The 19,700-nt window shown below is 41.0% G+C and overlaps 2 protein-coding genes across 2 annotated transcripts; one reads left to right on the forward strand and one right to left on the reverse strand.

The window, feature by feature from the left end:
- Positions 1 to 284: 284 nt before the first annotated feature.
- On the forward strand, positions 285 to 769 carry LOC141691222 (uncharacterized). Its single transcript, XM_074495960.1, has 2 exons — positions 285 to 347; positions 437 to 769. The coding sequence occupies exons 1-2, from the start codon at positions 285 to 287 to the stop codon at positions 767 to 769; spliced, it is 396 nt and encodes a 131-aa protein (XP_074352061.1).
- Positions 770 to 17,992: 17,223 nt separating this feature from the next.
- Positions 17,993 to 18,703, reverse strand: LOC141691224 (uncharacterized). The gene has a single exon (XM_074495961.1). The coding sequence runs from the start codon at positions 18,701 to 18,703 to the stop codon at positions 17,993 to 17,995; it is 711 nt and encodes a 236-aa protein (XP_074352062.1).
- Between the last annotated feature and the right edge of the window lie 997 nt (positions 18,704 to 19,700).

Here is a 19,700-nt window from a genome sequence, read left to right on the forward strand (position 1 = left end):
ATTGTAGGCAACTTAAGGATGAGATTGAGTATCTGATCCGAAGGGGAAATTTTGGACGTTTCACCAAGGGTGAAGAGGCCGGAGGCCAAAAGAGAGATAATGATCGAAGAGATGACGATCGAAGGGGTAACGACAAAGATCGCAACCCACAGCCCTGAGGGCGAGTAATAAATATGATCTCGGGAGGACCTACTGCAGCTGGTATTACAAGGAACTCCTGAAAAGCTTATGCAAGAGAAGTGATGAGTATAGTTGGAGAGCCATCTAAGCATTCTAAGTCGTAGATGACGCTTGAATTTGGTGACCCAGACCTTGAAGGTTTGAAATTTCCTCAGGATGATCCTCTGGTTATCACTCTGATAATTGGAAATTGTCCTGTTATGAGGGTTCTAGTGGAAAATGGATCTTCATAAGGATAGGCTACAATGATTCTCAGCTAACTCCATCCGACGCACCCATCTACGGGTTTAACCATGTGGAATGCAAAGTCGAAGGAGCAATACAACTTCCCGTAACTATCGGGGAAGAGCCCAGGGAGACCACTCAGATGTTGAACTTTCAGGTTGTCAAGGCAGCCTCTACTTACAATGCTATCATGAGTATAACAGGGATCCATGCTTTTAAAGCTGTGCCCTCAACCTACCACATGGTACTAAAGTTCCCAACTAGAAATGGTGCTAGAAAAGCAAGGGAAGATCAGAAGATGGCCCAAAGTTGTTACGTTGCAGCACTTAGGCCCGATGGAACAGGGGGCAGGTCCTCCCCATAGAAGACATGGATGTCCGAGAAAATGATGAACTACGAGGGAAGCCATCTGAGGACTTGGTCCCAATTTCTTTAGACCCCTTAGACCCGGAGAAGGTCGCGTGCATGGGGGCATCTCTGGACAAGCCCTTTAAGGGTCGAATGACAACTTTCCTCCAGGAAAACAATGATGTATTTGCTTGGACAGCAGCTGATATGCCTGGAATTGACCCAAACCTTATAACACATAGGTTTAACATTGATCCAACTCAGAAGGCTGTAAAGCAAAAGAAGATAACTTATGCCCCTGATAGGCTGGAAGCCATTAAGCAGGAGGTCGAGAAGCTTTTAGAAGCCGGATTTATTGAGGAAGTGCAATTCCCTGAATGGTTGGCCAATCCCGTAATGGTTAAGAAGGCCAATGGAAAGTGGAGGATGTGCGTTAACTTCACTGAATTGAATGATGCTTGCCCCAAGGACTGTTACCCCCTACCAATGATTGATACCCTGATCGATGCCACTGCTGGACACGAGATGCTAAGCTTCATGGATGGCTTCAGTGGTTACAATTAGATCATAATGCATAAGGATGACACCCCTAAGGTATCTTTTATAACTGACTTTGGTGTATTATGTTATCTTCTTATGGAGGCCTATGTTGATGACATGTTAGTCAAAAGCCTAAGCAAGGTCGATCATATTAGTCACCTCAAGAGGCATTTGAAGTGTTGAGGCACCTCAAGATGATGTTAAACCCAACCAAATGTATTTTTGGCGTTGGGTCTGGAAAATTTTTGGGTCATATGGTCTCTAAGAGGGGAATAGAGGCCAATACCGACAAGATCAAAGACATCCTAGACATGGAGCCGCCATGCTCCATCAAGGACATTCAGAAGCTGACGGGAAGAATCGCAGCTCTAGGGAGGTTCATCTCCAAGTCAGGAGAAAAGTGCCTGCCCTTTTTCAAAACCCTTAAGAAGGTGAAGGACTTTGAATGGACAACTGAGAGCCAAGAGGCCTTTGAACAGCTGAACAAGTACATGACTGAAGCCCCGTTATTGGCTAAACCAAGTCTGGAGGACGCTCTTTATTTGTACCTCACGGTATTTGAACAAGCCGTGAGTACAGTCCTCATAAAGGAAGAGCAGAAGCTCTCGAAGCCTGTATACTATATAAGCAAGGTGCTCTATGGAGCAGAATTGAATTATTCCACCACGGAAAATTTCGCACTTGCTCTCATCACAGCCTCGAGGAAGTTGAGACCATACTTCCAGGCTCACAAGATCGAAGTCATGACGGACCAACCTTTGAGGAACATTCTTCATAGCCCGAAGGCCAGTGGAAGGCTCATCAAGTGGGCGATTGAGTTAGGAGAATTTAATATCAAATACAAGCCTCGAACGGCCATCAAGGATCAGACCTTAGCAAACTTCATGGTCGAATGCACCATTAACGACCAAGAAGTCGGGGGGGTAAGAGATGGTAAACCCAGAAGGAGGAGAGAAGAAGAAGGAGGAAGAAATAACACTGAAAGAATGTTGGGTTCTTCATTTTGACGGAGCGTCCAAAATAAAATCTAGTGGCGCAGGCCTAGTATTGTAAAGCCCTGATGGGTTTATGATTGAGTATGCTTTGAAGTTGGATTTTCCGACTACGAACAACGAAGCAGAATATGAAGTATTGATAGCCGGCTTAGGCTTGGCTAGAGCCGTGAGGGCCAAAAACCTGAAGGTCTGTGGGGACTCGAGACTTGTAGTTGCTCAAGTTAATGGGGAGTTTGAGGCCAAAGATGATACTATGGCCAAGTACCTAAGAGTCGTGAAGGGAATACTGACGCAGTTCGATGAATGGTATGTAGAACCTGTTCCAAGAGAGGAGAACACTACGGCGGATGCCTTGTCTCAGTTCGCCTCATCTGAAATCGAGAACTATCCGAGAAGTATTTACTTCCAGGTCTTGAAGACCCCTACTATTCATGTCATAAATCTGATAGCACTGGTTGGTGTGGCAAGCTGTTGGATAGACCCGATCAAGACCCACTTAGAAACTGGGTGGCTCCCCGATGATGCCCAAGAGGCACGCAAGATGTCGGTTAGAGCGTTATGGTACTCTTTGATTGAAGGCCTTCTTTACAAAATGTCCTTTTTAATTCCGTACTTGAAGTGCTTAAGACCTCTTGAAGCAGAGGAGGCACTTAAAGAAGCCCATGAAGGGATTTGTGGACTACACCTAGGGGCAGGGCCCTCGCTCATAAGATAACTCGATTGGGGTTCTACTGGCCAACTATGCTAGCCGATGCAAAGGCTTATGTGAAGAAATATGACATATGCCAGAGGCACGTTCCAATAGTACGACAGCCCCCCAGAGAGGCTTACATCGATCAGCACACCCATCCCTTTCGCAATGTGGGGAATGGACATACTTGGACCATTTTCTGTAGTATAGGGACAAAGAAAGTTCATTATGTTAGCCATAGACTACTTTACAAAGGGATTGAGGCTAAGGTACTAACCAAGATAACCACCAAGCAAATTGCCCAATTCTTCTGGGAGAATGTGATATGCCGATATGGAATCCCACACATCCTTGTCACGGATAATGGGAAATAATTTGATAATGCAGAGTTCAGAGAGTACTGCGATGATAACAGCATAGAACTTCGCTTCACCTCGGTTGCACATCCTCAGGAAAATGGGCAAGTGGAAGTTGCTAACAGAATTATCCTTGATGGACTTCAGAAGAGGGTTGAACGCTCGAGAAACACTTGGGTGGATGAGTTGCTGCCTATACTATGGGCATATCGTACCACCTGCAAAGTGACAACTAAAGTTACCCCATTCATGCTGGCTTATGGAGCCGAGGAAGTGGTGCCCCTTGAAATCACACATGGATCCCCTAGGATCGAAGATTATGAATCGGAAACCAATGAAGAAGGCATGAGGCTCGCTCTCGATCCCATTGACGAGGTCAAAGATGAGGCCAGCGCCCGCAATGCAGAGCATCAACGAAGAGCCTCCCTCTATTTTAATAAAAGGGTTAAAGAAAGGTTCTTTTACCAAGGAGGATTGATCTTAAGAAAGATTGAGGCTTCAGGAGTTGAAGAGAAAGAAAAGCTAACCCCTAACTGGGAAAGGTCGTATAAGGTCATGAAAATATTAGGACGAGGATTCTACAAGTTGGAAACCCTGAGCGGTGACAAAGTGCCTCATACCTGGCACGTTTCAAAGCTGAAGGTTTAATATATTTAGGACATGAAAGACATGTTCCTAGTACTTAGTAGTAAATGGAGGAATAAGGTCGACCATTATACGAGCATCTAATGAATAAAAGTCTTGAAGGACCAAAGTACTGAAAATAAAAGACGAATATGAAATCAAACTACAAATGCATGAGTTCCTGAATGATCAGAATTCAAGTCATGATGAACAATTAGGTTACACGCCGAAGATGTTCAAGTGCATGAAGGACCACAAATAGATAAAAGCCACACACGGCAAATAAAGCCATGCAAGGCCTAAACACTGAAGGACAATCTATAGTCCAAAATCAGATGATTGGCCAATAATGAAAACCTTATAAACAACCCAAAGGCTAGGAAAGGCCCGCAAATTTACCATATCCGGGTAAGAGCTATGAACAGAGCCAATGGACATATTAACAGAGTGCACCTCATCATCATGGGTGCTCATCATCTTGAATAAGTCTTCCGACTGTTGATAAACGCTAAGAGAGCACTAGAATCCCAATTCTGAAACTTTCTCTCAAGTTTCTTCTTCAATGCCTCCAAGGCCATGTGCTCACTCCTCCATTTTGCACTCTTAGTGAAAGAAGCTGCAAAGTAGGCGTTGGCCTAATAAGAAAAAGATATTAGAAAGCTAACTTCACGAAATGTGTTTGGGTCGACTAAAGTCTACACTACATACTTCAGCCTACCAAAGAAGGCTGATCAGCCTCCAGAGAAAGCCCTTGGCCAACTGGATATCCCTTGGAAAGGGCTCCAGTAGACCGGCCGCCAAGGGAGGCCTTAAGCCAGCCAGGCTCCTCCTTAAATTTGAAGTATTGAAAGTTCTAAAAAGAAGAGATGTACCTGATACAAGGCATGAGCCCCGCACATCTCCACTTCAGGAAGCTGTTCGCCTAATTGGAACAAATTTAACCAATGGTAAATTACAAGGAAGATAGGTACCCTCGACAGAGAAGCCTCGAAGGCCAGCTTTAACAAGCTTCCTTTGAATTATGAGGCCCCCACACGACAAGGCACTCCTCGAACAAAAAGATAGAGGAAAGTCTAATACACGACTTGATATTAAGAAGATTGAAGTTCAATAACTTCCACGAAATAAGGTCCCGAAGGGCCAAGAAGCTCTAGACACTGAGGTTACGGTCGAACAGGGCCTCAAGTGATTGGTCTCTATGGCCGACCAAGAGTCCTTGAAGCCGACTCCTCCACATGGAGGGGTTAGGCCGACTAGGACGTCCTCAAAAAAACGTCTCCAGATGTTCGAAACTAATAGGGATGTCCCCCAAATGAAGGTTCCAAGAAAACCATGAACTAGAGCCAAGGGATGCTCCTGGTGAAGACAAGAACTTCCATAGAAACAAGTTTCGTAAAGAACAGAACATTTACGAGAACAAGTTTCATCAAGAGTAAGATGCTCACGGAGGTAAGGTTCAGGCCTATCAAGGGTTCGTGATGCTTAATCCTCCATAAGGAAGGATTAGGCCGACTAGAACCCTCACGGAGGGAAATAAGTTTCATGAAGAGTAAGACGCTCACGGAGGTGAGATTCTGGCCTACCAAGAGATAGTGACGCCTAGTCCTCCACAAGGAAGGATTAGGCCGACTAGAACCCTCACGGAGGGAAATAAGTTTCATGAAGAGTAGAACGTTCACGAGAACAAGTACATAACGCTTACTAGAAAAAGAGCCAAACATCCAAAAAGAGAAGAATTGGTCGACCAGGCCATATAAAGGCCTTATAACCGACAGGAACCCATGTAGGGTTGATCCAGACTCTCCTAAAGGTTTTATGGTGGAACTCTTATGGAAATTCTTGAGAATTCTTTAAAATTTAGGAGCCCAACGAGAACAAGTTCATGAAGACTAGAACGTACATGAGAACAAGTTTCACGAAGGGTAAAGAGTCCATGAGAATAAATTTCATGAAGACTAGGACATCCACGAAAACAAGTTTTATGAAGAACAGAACGTTCATTAGAAAACGATCAGAAAAGCCTGGTTGAGGCTAAACACAAGTCGTTAGTCTTAACTAAGGGACGATTATGTTAATCACCATGATTAACAAAACTTGTAAAGATTAAGACAAGATTAGTTTTTCAGTTGAACTTACGAGTACGAGAACAGAACGTTATCCTCGTGACGGATTAGACTACCCCGCAGGAGACTCTCAAGGTCTATTAAGACCACTCCCGGTCGACCATCCCACATATGGGGGAATATGGCCGACCAGGAGTATCCATATCAGAGCCATGACGGCCATAATTTGCATGCGGGGAAGCTCCGTCCAACCAGCCAACAAATGGAGGCCTTTTGGCCTACTAGGAGCCTCCGTATCAGAGCCATGACGGCCATAATTTGCATGCGGGGAAGCTCCGGCTGACCAAAAAACAAATGGAGACCTTTTGGCCTACCAGGAGCCTCCGTATCATATCCATGACGACCAAAACTTCCATGCGGGAAAGCTCCGGCCGACCAGGCAAAAAATGGAGGCCTTTTGGCCTACTAGGAGCCTCCGTATTAGAGCCATGACGGCCACAATTTCCATGCGGGGAAGTTCCGGATGACCAGGCAACAAGTTGAGGCCTTTTGGCCTACCAGGAGCCTCCGTGTCAGAGCCATGACGGCCACAATTTCCATGTGGGGAAACCTTGGCCGACCAGCCCACAAGTTGGGGCCTTTTGGCCTACCAGGAGCCTCCGTGTTAGAGCCATGACAGCCATAACTTCTATGCGGGGAAGCCCCGGCCGACCAGGTAACAAATGGAGGCCTTTTGGCCTACCAGGAGCCCCCGTATCAGAGCTATGACAGCCACAACTTCCATGCGAGGAAGCTCCGGCTGACCAGGTAACAAGTTGAGGCCTTTTGGCCTACCAGGAGCCTCCGTGTCAGAGTCGTGACGGCCATAACTTCCATGCGGGGAAGCCCCGACTGACCATCCCATAAGTTGGGGCCTTTTAGCCTATCAGGAGCCTCCATTTCAGAGCCGTGACGGCCACAACTTCCATGCGGGGAAGCCCGGCCGACCAGCCCACAAGTTGGGGCCTTTTGGCCTACCAGGAGCCTCCGTAGTAGAGCCATGACGGCCACAACTTGCCTCCGTAGTGGCCTTGGCCTACCAGCCAATAAATTGAGGCCTTTCAGCCTATCAGAAACTCCTATAGGAGAGCTATGAGGCCTTCAAAAGTTATTCTGGAGACCCTCTTGAGAGGTCCTTAGGAAATTTCTCAAAAATGATAACTCTCAGCAGAACCTAGTTTTGTGAAGACTAGAATGTTTACGAGAACGAGTTGGTTGAAGTGTATAACATCCAACAAGAGAAGTTTGGACTAGTTTAATGAAGTATAATACTTCCTATAAGGGAAAGTTCAGTAGAACACAGAGTGTTCAGCAAGAACGGATACAGAACGTCCACCGGGATGAGTATAGAACGTTCGCTGAAACAGCCATAGCAGAGCCCTGAGGAACTCAAAGGCAACCATGAAATTAATTCCATGGACAACCAAGAGCAACAAGGACATAAAAATGTATGTAGAAACCTTGAACTCCTAGTGAGAACTCAAAAAAAAGTGAGGGGCAGGAACCCCTGGGCAACCACCTCCAGGCCAACCAAGAACTGGCCGACCAGGAGGTTCTCCTCCAAAGTGGCCTAGCAGCCCACAATTGGGGGCATGAGGTCGAGCAGAGCCTCCTGCCCCAGGAGGTTCTGCTCAACCCCGACGACCCCCCTTCGAAAATTTATAAAAAAAAATCAGAAAAATTTTGAAAATTTTTAGATTTTCAGGATTTTAAGATTAAGCCCAGATTATGGTCGATTAGTGAAATTAAGCCCAGATTAAGGCCGATTAGTGTATATTAAGCGTAATTAACCCAAATTAAGGATAATTAGTGATTTATGTGATGAAATTAGCCCAGATTAGGGTCGTTTAACCCATTCACTCTTGTAATTAGTGTGAATTAAGGATAATTAGTGTCTTATGCATACTAATTAGTCTTAATTAGCCCCATTTAGGGCAGATTAGCCTCAATTAAAGCCAATTAGTGCATTATAGCTTAAAATTAGGTTCTTTTAAGCCTAATTAGCAGCTTATAAATAGAGATTACACCCGATTAGGGTCGATTAGCCCCGATTAGGGCCAATTAGCAGCTTTCACCCTATAATTAACCTTGACGAAGGTTAAGGGGTGTTAAACGCTCACTTTATAGTCCCAATTAGGACCATTTAGTGTTGAACACCATCCAAATAGCCTCTACAGGGGCCTTAAGTGTGTATACTCACACTAATAAGCCATTATAAACGTGTAGGTCGCTCCACACTTTACGATAACGTGGAAATACCCATGAAGGGCCGATACCCATGAAGGGCCGATACCCGAGAAGGGCCAAAAGTACTCTGAGTCACTATTAGACCATTATAACTTCCATGAAAACTCGAGCAGTATTCACGGAAGTTGGGGGGAAAATGATATGGATAGAAAATACATCCTAAAGACACATTAAATGTTTAATTATACTTGGGCTTCTTGTCCAAAAAGTTTAATACAGACCTGTCTGGTCCAAGCTTTATAGCAGACCTGTCTGGTCCAAGGCTTCGTAACAGGCCTATGACGGCCCAAACAACCAAGGCCCACCAGCAGGGGTCGTCCAAGTCCACGAACACGAGTTGTTCACGGACTAGGCCCAATACGGCTGGAAGAGCAGAGACATGTGTTCCAAATGGACTCAAAGTCCTACATAGAAGGTTCTGGATCTCCTTCCTCAAGAGGACTCCTAATCACCATCTAAGTTGGAGACTTGTCCACCAAGTCTCCTAACAGAAGTCTAATCCTAGACTCACCTCTATATAAAGGGCTCTACCCCTCAACCTAGAACTATGTTTTTGGCTTGATTCTCTACAACACAGAGATACGTAGGCATCTTGCAAGGATCGATAGTCCCGAACGCAAGAGCAGCCATTAAAGCTCGAAGCTCACCAACCCTAGAATTAAATACTAAAGTACTCAGGTTTTTATTCCACAACACATGGGTAATTGGGTATTGGATGATCATCAAAGACATTTGATTACTGGCCGGGGTTTCTAGGTGTTTGTCATCCTTGAGTTTGTTCGTCAGAATGATATTCTCTTGATGCCTTGGTGGAGAGGTAGAGGCCATCACCGGATAACTTCTTCTAAAATTCTATGGCACATTATGCTTCTCTACTAAATACTAATTTCACGTGTAATTGGAACCTTCTTTACAACTCCTTACCATGTAAGATGTGCTTTTTCTAAGATCTTTTTGAAATTGCTGACACATTTCTTTTGTGTAAATAGACGAAGCATGGATTTCTAAACCGGATTTAAATTACAATCTCATTTTTCTTGTACTCAGTCTCGTAGGCGTCTTTAACCTCATTAAGGTATTGTGTTTCCAAAAACCTTTTTGAATTTCAATTAATTCTTTCAATACGGTTGAAGGTTTCACATACCCATCAAAAAATGAATTTAGGGACTCGCTTCTTGAGGCGGTGGTCATATGCTCGGAGAAATATTGTATTGTGTAAGTGCGAATCCATTTATCTTTTATGACTTACATCTTATTTAGCCAAACATGACCCTTGAGTTCATACTTCTCAACCAAAATCACCCACTTACCAATGAATTTCGTGGGTGACAACGACTTGTATAAACAATCATTGAAATCCGCTTTAAATTAGATATTGTGTCTACAAAGCCTATAATTTCTCATAGAACTTACTACTTCTGTGCCACGAATATAATATATGCTTGGTATATGGAAAAATCTTGAAAATAACATTTCCCAAAAGATATCATGATATGTACATTAGAGGATGTTTGTTCAAAACGGCTTCCAACCATGTCTACAAAACATGTTTGTAGGAAGTCTTTTTCTCATCCCTCATGAGTGCAAAACCGAACAAGATTTTTTTGGTAGTGGTGGTTAATACCTGTAAGGGGTACAAAAAACATGCAATGCATATATGTCATATATATTGAGTCAAATAAAACAATATCTCTGAAATTTGAGTATGTTTTCCATGACCCACGATCAATCCAAACCAAACCTCTAACTCTATTTTTTCATCCAAATCAACTCGATAGAAAAAATTTCCAAAACTTGTTTCTTGTAATTATCATTACAAGGCCATCCCAGTATCCGTATTACCGAAATCAAACACCCGTCGTCGAATATCAAAAATTATGTTAAAAACACATATTGATTTAAAAAAATCAAGTTTTTTAGACCACCCCATGTTTCACCAAGGAATCTCATCATTTAAGTGGTTTCAATCCTTGATTTATTAAATAACTCAATCAATGCTCATGTGAGCGGATTTATGTTTTTTGACCTTTGCATGAGTTGTATCTTATCCAGTGTTACTATATCATGCCCATACTCTAATATAACCAAAGTTATTTCTCACTTATCATTTTAACCATATGAGTTATACACATTCGAGCATTACAATTTGTTCTTGGAATTACATCTCTAATCCTCCTTTTTTCTTTTTCTCATTTTTAACATCCAGTTTCGTAGACCTAATATTCCACCCTTAAGACAGATATACATATGTGAGGATACACAATTACCCTATGAATGTCTATGGGTACTCCTAATGATAATTTCAAATACAACACCCCTACCATAATCCCTATAAAATTTTTCGGCTTCTTCTAAAGTGTTAAAAATTATAAAAACACAAGGCACAACACTATTCATATTTGATTTTAAAAACACATAACTTTTTTTTCAAACTCATATCATTATCAACTTTATCAATAAACTTTATTTTCTAATTAATATTATTATCATCATCACCTATATTCATTTTCTATTCTATATAAAAATCATCATCATCGCTATCACTTTAATTCATTTGTTTATTTTCCTTTTTACATACAATCACACTCTTCTTTCATATAATATTAATTTTTACCATTTAATAAATATCATAATCCATATCCAATTTTTTTCTAAGATTTATAATAATATACATCAACATATATCAATTCATTAACATCATTAACAATAAATTTAAGATAAATCATACTTTTTCTGACGAGTGTAAAATAATCAAAATCATCATGCTCACTAGATAAAGTAGAATAAGTAAATAAATGTGATTCCAATAAAATTTGAAAAAAAATGAACCTTTTTTGAGCTCCCAGCTGAAAATGGTTGAAATTAAAAAAAAATGAAAATGAAATAAAACAAGTTGGTAATGGTGCTTTTAATGCTCATTTCGTAATAATTATTGCGGAATGTGTATTGAAGATCTTCACTTACTAAAATATCGACTAACAAATATAGTTAAAAGAAACTTACTATACGGTTTATTTGTGGTTGGTGAGATTATAGAGTTAGTTTTTCAAAGTGAAAATTCAGAAGTTTATTCTAACTTTATTTATCAAGTGAGGCACAATAGGTGCATGTTGTATTCAAATTTTTAAAAGATAGCAAATTATAGTTCATAATCAATATTGGTACCACTTTGGGTCAAAATGTGAAAGTTAAGTGATTAGATTTTGCTGTGAAATTTTTTGGCAGTATTTGAATGTGTTATTAGAAAAACATAAATGGTATGTGGTGGCTTTTCGAAAGAGCCCGGATTTTAAATAGATGAAACTGAACGAGATCAGATTGGAAGTGTATGCATCATAAAAAAATATTTAAATAATTTTAAGTTTTATAAAATTATATTTTTTAAAATAAGATAACATGTTTAATAGATATATTATAATTATATGTAAATTATGCAACGGTAATTTTTTTTTTAATTTTTGTATGACAAAATTGAAAAAGGGGTAATTATCAACTAGGTCACTTACTCTGTCCAAATGTATCAAGTGAGTCACTAATTACAAAACGGACTCAAATGAGTCACTCATTTAAAATTTTGTATCAAAAAAATCACTCTCTCGTTAATCGAAATTCTTAAAAGTATTATATATTGAGTTTCACACATTTTTTATAAATGATATTACATCTAAATGAAAGATTCCAAGTTCTAGTATTTTAAATAATATTTTTAGATTTTTAAAAATTTATCTACTATTTATTTTTATTTAAATCAAATAAAACAATCAAAAAAATAAAAATAAATAGTTGATAAAATTTTAAAAATCTAAAAAAAATATCTAAAATAGTAGAACTCAGAACCTTTCATTTGGATGAAATATCATTCATAAAAAATGTGCGAAACTCAATATATAATACTTTTAAAAATTTCGACTAACGATAGAGTGATATTTTTGATATAAATTTTTAAATGAGTGACACATTTGAGTCCGTTTTGTAATGAGTGACTCACTTGATATATTTGGACGTAATAAGTGACCTACTTGATAATTAACCCAATTGAAAAACTGTAATTTTCATATAAATAGTTAAATTCAGATTAAATTAAAAAAATATTATGATAAGTTCACAATTAAAGTTTACTTCCAATTCTCGTTTGTATGAGAAATTAATTTTAAGCAAGGAAGACAAAATGATCAATCACCACATAACTTAAGATATTTTTTTTAATTTTTTAATACCAAATTTGGCATTTTTAACGAATTTCTTTTTTAACAATATTATTAGTGATGAAGTTGTTAAGAGGTTGTGAAGTTTATACTATTTATCCGTAATTTTGCAACTCTAAAAGTTGATAGGTATCAACTTACATCAATTTTTTGAAACTCTTCGCGGGTTGGAAATACTCTTAACTCTATATTTTGATCTTTCTCCAAAATTTCGCAGATCTATTGCTATATTTGCAGATGTTATATTTGTAATTTTGTACAATAATAATACTGACTTAACGCGTTTGAGGTATTGGCTTGCCCGATCCAATAACATTCATGAGTAAAATATTTAACTATCTCTTACGGACATAGTTGATCTATGTTGTATATATCGGCTGATCTCAAAACTAGCTATAGTTTGCGATGATACTTAGATTATGTCATATATCTACTAAACTGGGAATTGTAAAACTGATGCGTGTTTTATAAAAAATTATAAAAACTTGATTGACAAGTGTTGCACAGTAGATTAACTTCTACTGGGAATAAGATATATTAGAATTTTTATCCAAGTAAATATTGATTAAATAAAAGAGTAGCTCAACTGAAGAGAAAATGTATTAGTTGTTCTACCCGAAGAAATTCTAGAATTGTTTGAGGTTGCAGAAGATGGTCGAGGCTTCAGACTATCGAATTAAAACAACTTTCTTTCTGTTTAACTACTACGTGAAGGTGTTCTGCGAGAAGTGTTCTCAATTCACTCATTTCCATAGGTGAACTTCTCTTTATAGGTGAACTATATTTCTCTTTGTCTAAAATTGGAATATATTTGTTAGACTTCTCATTTTTATATCGAATAAAATATGATATATAAAGTCAGTAAATGAATAAAAAAATTATGTCGACAATCATGCCAGTATAACTGTCGAAAAATGTGGGTAGTAGTCTCACATTGTCAAGTCATTTTGAGACGTATTTGAGTGGATGAATGTTACGTGCGTGTAACAGGTGACGCTTGAAATGTGTTATCCTTCGTGGGAGCTTTCCGAGGTACTTGGAATCACTCAAAATGATTGGGGGATGGATGATATATGTTTGTTCAAAGATGGTTCCTCGGAAGTGGAAAACTTGTAAACAAGCTTTAGTCCCATATTGATATGGAAAAAGAGTTGTCTGTTGGAACATTCTTCGGGAGCCGACTCCAGGCTCTTTTTCTGCTCCCTCGGTTCTAGGACATGTACTCGGTCCTTCATCCCTTTTATTTTTCTTTTTGGTTTAATCCGAGTACATGGACTAATGTCTCCCTGTTTCCGAATACAGGGACATGGACCGAGCGAATCCTCCGGCTGAAACTTGGAACCCGAGGTCAAACAGTTCGGCCGGAACATCTTCCATCCGTCCAGAGAGGACTGGGCGAGATCTTTTCGGCTCAAAAGTGAACTACCTGGTGGCGAACTACCGATCGGAGTTGTCGAATGAGCGGGTAGGTCAAATGTACTCAGACTTCTTTGTTCCCCGGGGTTTCCTCTGGATTTATACTTCCAAGGAGAACGAACGGATTTATGACACTCCGGGAGTGCCGAAGGGATACGGCGACTGTGCCGTTGGAATTTCGGAAGCGGCGTTCAAATGCGGCTTCAAAGTGCCGACGCTGAAGATTATGAAGCGCCTCTTCAACCAGATGGGGATCGCCATAGGACAGATGGACCCCAACGGGTTCATCCATATCAACTGCTTCAATAACAGGTGCCTTCATGCCGGGATCGCTCCCTGCACTCGGCTGTTCTGGTACCACTACGACTTCCGGAAGAATCTGAAGAGACCAGGTTTTTATACCATCGCTCGTCGGACTGGCCGAGCGGATTGGACATCAAATAACTCCAGCAACAAGACCACTCATACTTACTAGTGTTTTGTGAGTGGGCCAAAGCTGGCTGAGATGTCTGGATGGCGTGACGTGAACACTTCGTTGCTCCTCATGCCGAATTTGACTGAGGAGGAGAAGGACAATTATGCGGCTCTGGTTGATTTCCGCGTGAGCAAGCTGGATCCTGAAGAATTTTGGGACAGAGACTGGCTTTGTAGGTTGTTTCCTTTATTCGTACGTATTCTCCTTCATTTTGTCTTCCTTATTTGTTCCTCAATATATTTAGACTGATTTATATTTTATCTCCTATTTTTCAATGTCTTCCAGGGAGGCCTTGATTGAGAGGAAGAAGGCCAGGGCGGCCGAAAAGAGAGCCACGGAGGAGGTGGCGAAGGAGAAGGCTGCAGGGCAGAGAGCTATGCTGAATCCTTCCGAGGAGATGGAGGAGAGGCCCCAGGCCGAGAGGATCTCGCCATTTCGCCAAGTTCCGCTCGCTCCGAAGGGCGACGAGGGGGATGAGTTGGAGTTCGTGGGAGAAGGAGGCCTCCCAAGAGGACCCGAAGCCGGAGTGAAATCGTTCAGATGTACCTCCCTGGTTAGGGCATCCTGACTTCCGACCATATTGTCTACCCAGCTAGGTAGTCTACAATGGAGGTGGCCTCGAACATGTGCCACGGGCTTCATCTCCCTTCCGACCTTCCGGCCTTCGCATCGGCTTCTCCGATCGAAGCTTGTACTGAGCTTCTGTCCTTTTTGTCCCTGGTACATAGATTTGCATTTATTCGCCTTTTATCCCTGTCCATATTTCTCTTCTTTCGTTTGACATTTTTGCCTTGTTTATTTTTTGCAGGATGCTCCTTGGGCTGCGGCCGTGGAGGAAAAATTTAGGGACATGGAGACTCGGATGGCCGAGTTGAAGGAGCTGGAGAGGAGGGCCACGGCGGCCGAGGAGGAGCTCGGGAGGGTGAAGACCCAGACCGAGGTGTTGTACGATCAGGCCACGGTGCTAAAGAGCGATAGGACAAGGTTGGAGGAGGCCCTTGACAGGGCGAATAGGAGGATCGGCCACCGGAATGTCCAGCTGAAGAATTCCCGCAAGGAGCTTCAGAAGAAGAAGAAACAGCTGGACCTGACGGAGGAGCCCTGCTTCCATTTAAGCGCTGATTATGTCTTGGAGAAGGCTCACGACCTTAACTGGGATTATAAGCAGTTGTTGGATGATATCCTGGAGAATCCTATCAGCCGGCCAGCAGTCGAAGCCCCTCATGTCTCCTCAGGAAAAGATGAAGAACTCTCGAATGAAGACCCTCAGGCCTAAGCTTTCAGCCCCGAGGTGCTTGATATGACTGAAGATGATCTTGTTGTGAAGTCTGCTATTGGTGCTTCCATGGTCATACCCAACTCTTACAGCTGCTTTATTCGTTCATCTTTTCTACTTGTAAATTTGTTTTTATAATTGGTACTCCTGCCTTCGAGCTTTTGTAATTTAACTAGTCTTCAGGCTTATATATTGTAATGCATCTTTCATCTTTTGTCAGCATTGTTTTTACTGTATCTCTGTATTTTATTGCATCTTCGGCTTTATTTTTTGACTTAGTAATTTTAACAATTTTAATCGCATCTTCGGCTTTATCTTTCGCCTTAGCAACCTTAACAATTTTAACTCTGTCATCGCATCTTCGGCTTTATCTTTCGCCTTAGCAATTTTCAGAATTTTTGTTTATGGCCTTGCTACTTCTTTCGGCCCCAAGTGTCAAAGGCCGAAGGGAACTTCAGGATATTGACACTACGAAGGGCTTCTGTTTGGCGAAGGAACAGGGATACTGATCGTCTTTTGATTGCCCCTTGACCTCGTTCATTCGGTCAAAAAGAGGATGGGCTGGTCTTCTTCGGGATCGCCCTAGACCAGGCCTTCATCGCTCCGTATGTGTAGAAAATACATGCACGATTAAGGCCGAAGGATCCTGTCTTCTTTGGGATCACCTCTAGACAGGGTTTCCTTCAGTCTTCTTTAATATCATCATTGTGAATTATAAGGGAAGGATGAAGGAGAAGATCTTATCTCAGGATTGCCCCTAAAGGGTCTTCATTTGTCCTTGCCATGTGTTCATTGTGAATTGATTAATAGCGGTGGAGTGAAGGATGCTTGATTCTCGTGGGATTGCCCCTAGATTTTTATCCATTCATCCTTCGTTCGTAAGCAAAACAATTGTGTTGGCCGAAGGGTTTATCTTCTTCAGGATTGCCCCTAGATAATACTTCTTCGGCCACTCAGTTTGTATTTAATAAAAAGAAATGCAATAAAAAGTGCATTTTTATTTATCATTAAACTTCCTTACATTTTCATATAAAATTTAAAATACAAATTGACTAAAGAAAATTTCTTACTGATAGAACTTTCGAAGGCGGCTGACGTGCCAGGTGTTTTTGATTGCTTCTCCTGTTAGCGTTTCAAGTTTGTATGTTCCTGGACTAACAACTTCAATCACCTTGTATGGCCCTTCCTAGTTTGGCTGAAGCTTTCCTTGTTTTAGTGGCATGGAAGCAGCCAGCTCCCTGAGGACTAGGTCTCCTACTCCGAACGACCTCTTCTTAATGCTGGAGTCATAGTGTTGGGTTGTCTGTAGCAAATATTTCATGTTTCTTTGGTGGGCAGCCTCTCTTTCTTCTTCCAACAAGTCCACATTCGCCTTTAGCCCGAAGCTGTTGGTTTCTAGATTGTAGACCTCAGTTCGGTATGGTTCCAATCCTACTTCGATAGGAACTAGAGCTTCGGTCCCATAGATCATCCTGAAAAGAGTTTCCCCTGTTAAAGACCTAGGTGTCGCTCGGTAAGCCCAAAATATTTAAGGGAGTTCCTCAAACCATCTGCATTTAGCTTCGCCCATCCTCTTCTTTATCCCTTGAAAAATTATTTTATTTGCTGTTTCGATTGCCCCATTCCCTTGCGGGTGGGCGACTGAGCTGAATATTTGTTCGATCCCGAAGTGGTGCAGAAACCTTTAGAACTTGTTTCCAATAAACTGAGTCCCATTATCAGAGATGCAAATCCTCGAAATCTTGAATCGGAGAATAATCTGCTCTAGAAAGAACTTCTTTATGGCTTCTTCGGTTATAGCCGACAATGGTCGGGCTTCGACCCACTTGGTCATGTAGTCGATGGCGATTATGCAGTATTTTGCTTGTTTCGTGCTAGTGGGGAGAATTCTAACTATATCCATGGCCCACATGGCGAACGGAATAGGGCTAAGAACAGAAGTCATTTCTTCGGGGGCTGGCGAACAACTGGCATTGTACACACTTCTTGGCATAGTCGATGGCATCGGCTTTCAAGGTTGGCCAAAAGAATCCTTGACGAAGGATTTTGAAGGCGAGGGACCGACCAGCCAGATGCTCTCCGCAAATACCTTCGTATACCGCTTCGAGAGCTTAATGTTGTTCTTCGGTATTTAGGCATCGGAGGAGGGGCTGACTAACAGACCGGCGATATATTCTTCCCTTATTGATTGTGTAGCTCGATGCTCTGTATTTTACCTTTTGTGAATCTCTTCTATCGTGAGGCAGGATACCCTTCTCCAGAAAGTCTCTTAGTGGGGCCATCCAATCAGCTCCTTGGTGAATTTCCATACATTATTTCTTCTCGATCAAAGGCGTCATGGCTTCGGTGAGGTAGATGGAACCAGTTAGGCTCTGTGTCTTAGCCGAAGCTAGCCTGGAAAGGGCGTCTGCCCATCCATTGTTCTCCCTGCCAATTTGACTTAGCTCAAAAGTCTCAAATGACATAGAAGCATCTTTTACCTTGGTGGCGTAAGCCTTCATCCGTGGGTCCCTTTGTTCATATTCTCCTGAGAAGTGCTTCACTACCAGCATAGAATCGCTGAAGGCCCTCAGGTGCTTCGCCTCAAGGCTTCGTGCCAACTCCATTCCTGCGAGGAGTATTTCGTACTCTGCTACATTGTTCGTCAGAGGAAAATTGAATCTTATAGTCTGGCATATCTCAAACCCTTCGGGGCTGGAAAGTATTAAGCCGTCCCCACACTTTTTCTCAGTGACCGATCCATCCATAAAATGTTTCCATTTCCTGGGGGTCCGAATGAGCTGTTCGTCCGGGGTGAGATCCTGCGGCCCTAAAAACGTGCATTCGACCACAAAGTCAGCCAAGGCTTGGGCCCTAATCGCCGTTCTGAGGATGTATTCAAGGTCAAACTCTCCAAGTTCGATGGACCATGCTACCACTCTTCCCGAGGCTTCGGGCCTTGTCAAAATCTTCTTCAAAGATTGACTGGTGACAACTTGAATCGTTTGGCTTTGGAAGTAATGTCGCAATTTTCGGGAGGCCATAACTGTTAGATTTTAAACGCAGTGGGGGCATGGCAAAACACTTTTACACATACAAAATCCAAATAAAAGCATATAAATCGTGAATAAAAATTCGAGGGATCGAATCTAACCTTTAAAATAATTCGGAGACAACGATCAGAGATCCTTAGCAGTTGTTCCTCAAGTGTGAAGCATTCCACCGGTATCCACCAAGAAAACGATGTTAAGGAGGAGGAAGGAGGTGGAGAGAATTGAGTTTTCCAAACTTTTTGGGTTTTGGGGTTCTGGGTTAGAATAAAAATAGGGTCTATAATAGTGTATTTTTAGGCAAAATTTTCAGCTTAAATTTTCCCATAAATATTATTATTATTATCCCATTTATTATTCTCATTAATAATTAAAACACCTTTTAATTATTAATCCTTTTTCTAAACACTTTAGAAATAATTATCTCTCTTGATTTAATTTCCAAAAATTAAATCCTTTAATTAATAATATTAAGAACTTTTCTTAACTAATTTATAATCAATTAAATCTCATTTAATCAATTATTAAATTTTCCAATTAATTATTTATTTCACAAATAAATAATTATTAGCCATTATTAATTAATTCCTCCACCATTAAATCATTCTCTTTTTATGGTGTGACCCTGTAGGTTCAATATTAAGCCGGTAGTAGAAATAAATAATAATAAAACTATTTTATCATTATTTATATAAATTCTCTAATTTATTAAATATGATTAAATAATTAATCACATTTATTCTACATCGTGAGTGATGCTTCTCAACATATCGCGACTATCCGGATAATATGAATTCACTGCTTAGAATACCAAGAGCCTGTCAGTGAATAATTACCGTACAATAAACTCCTTCTACCCTACAATGTCCCGATTAAATACAAGGCATGGATCTCGTGTCAAGTCTATCTAATTTAATCACTTGCTTACCATTTACTATGTTTAGTTCTATGCAAATTAGAAACTCCTTTCTAATTTCATTTACTCTGGCCA

The sequence above is a fragment of the Apium graveolens genome, chromosome 10, assembly GCF_009905375.1.
Source record: "Apium graveolens cultivar Ventura chromosome 10, ASM990537v1, whole genome shotgun sequence".
Lineage (NCBI taxonomy): Eukaryota > Viridiplantae > Streptophyta > Magnoliopsida > Apiales > Apiaceae > Apium > Apium graveolens.

Coding starts and splice junctions, on each gene's coding strand:
- LOC141691222 (XM_074495960.1), top strand. CDS start 285: ATGACGCTTGAATTTGGTGACCCAGACCTTGAAGGTTTGAAATTTCCT. Junction 348..436: donor TTCCTCAGGATGATCCTCTG/GTTATCACTCTG, acceptor AATGATTCTCAG/CTAACTCCATCCGACGCACC.
- LOC141691224 (XM_074495961.1), bottom strand. CDS start 18,703: ATGGCCTCCCGAAAATTGCGACATTACTTCCAAAGCCAAACGATTCAA.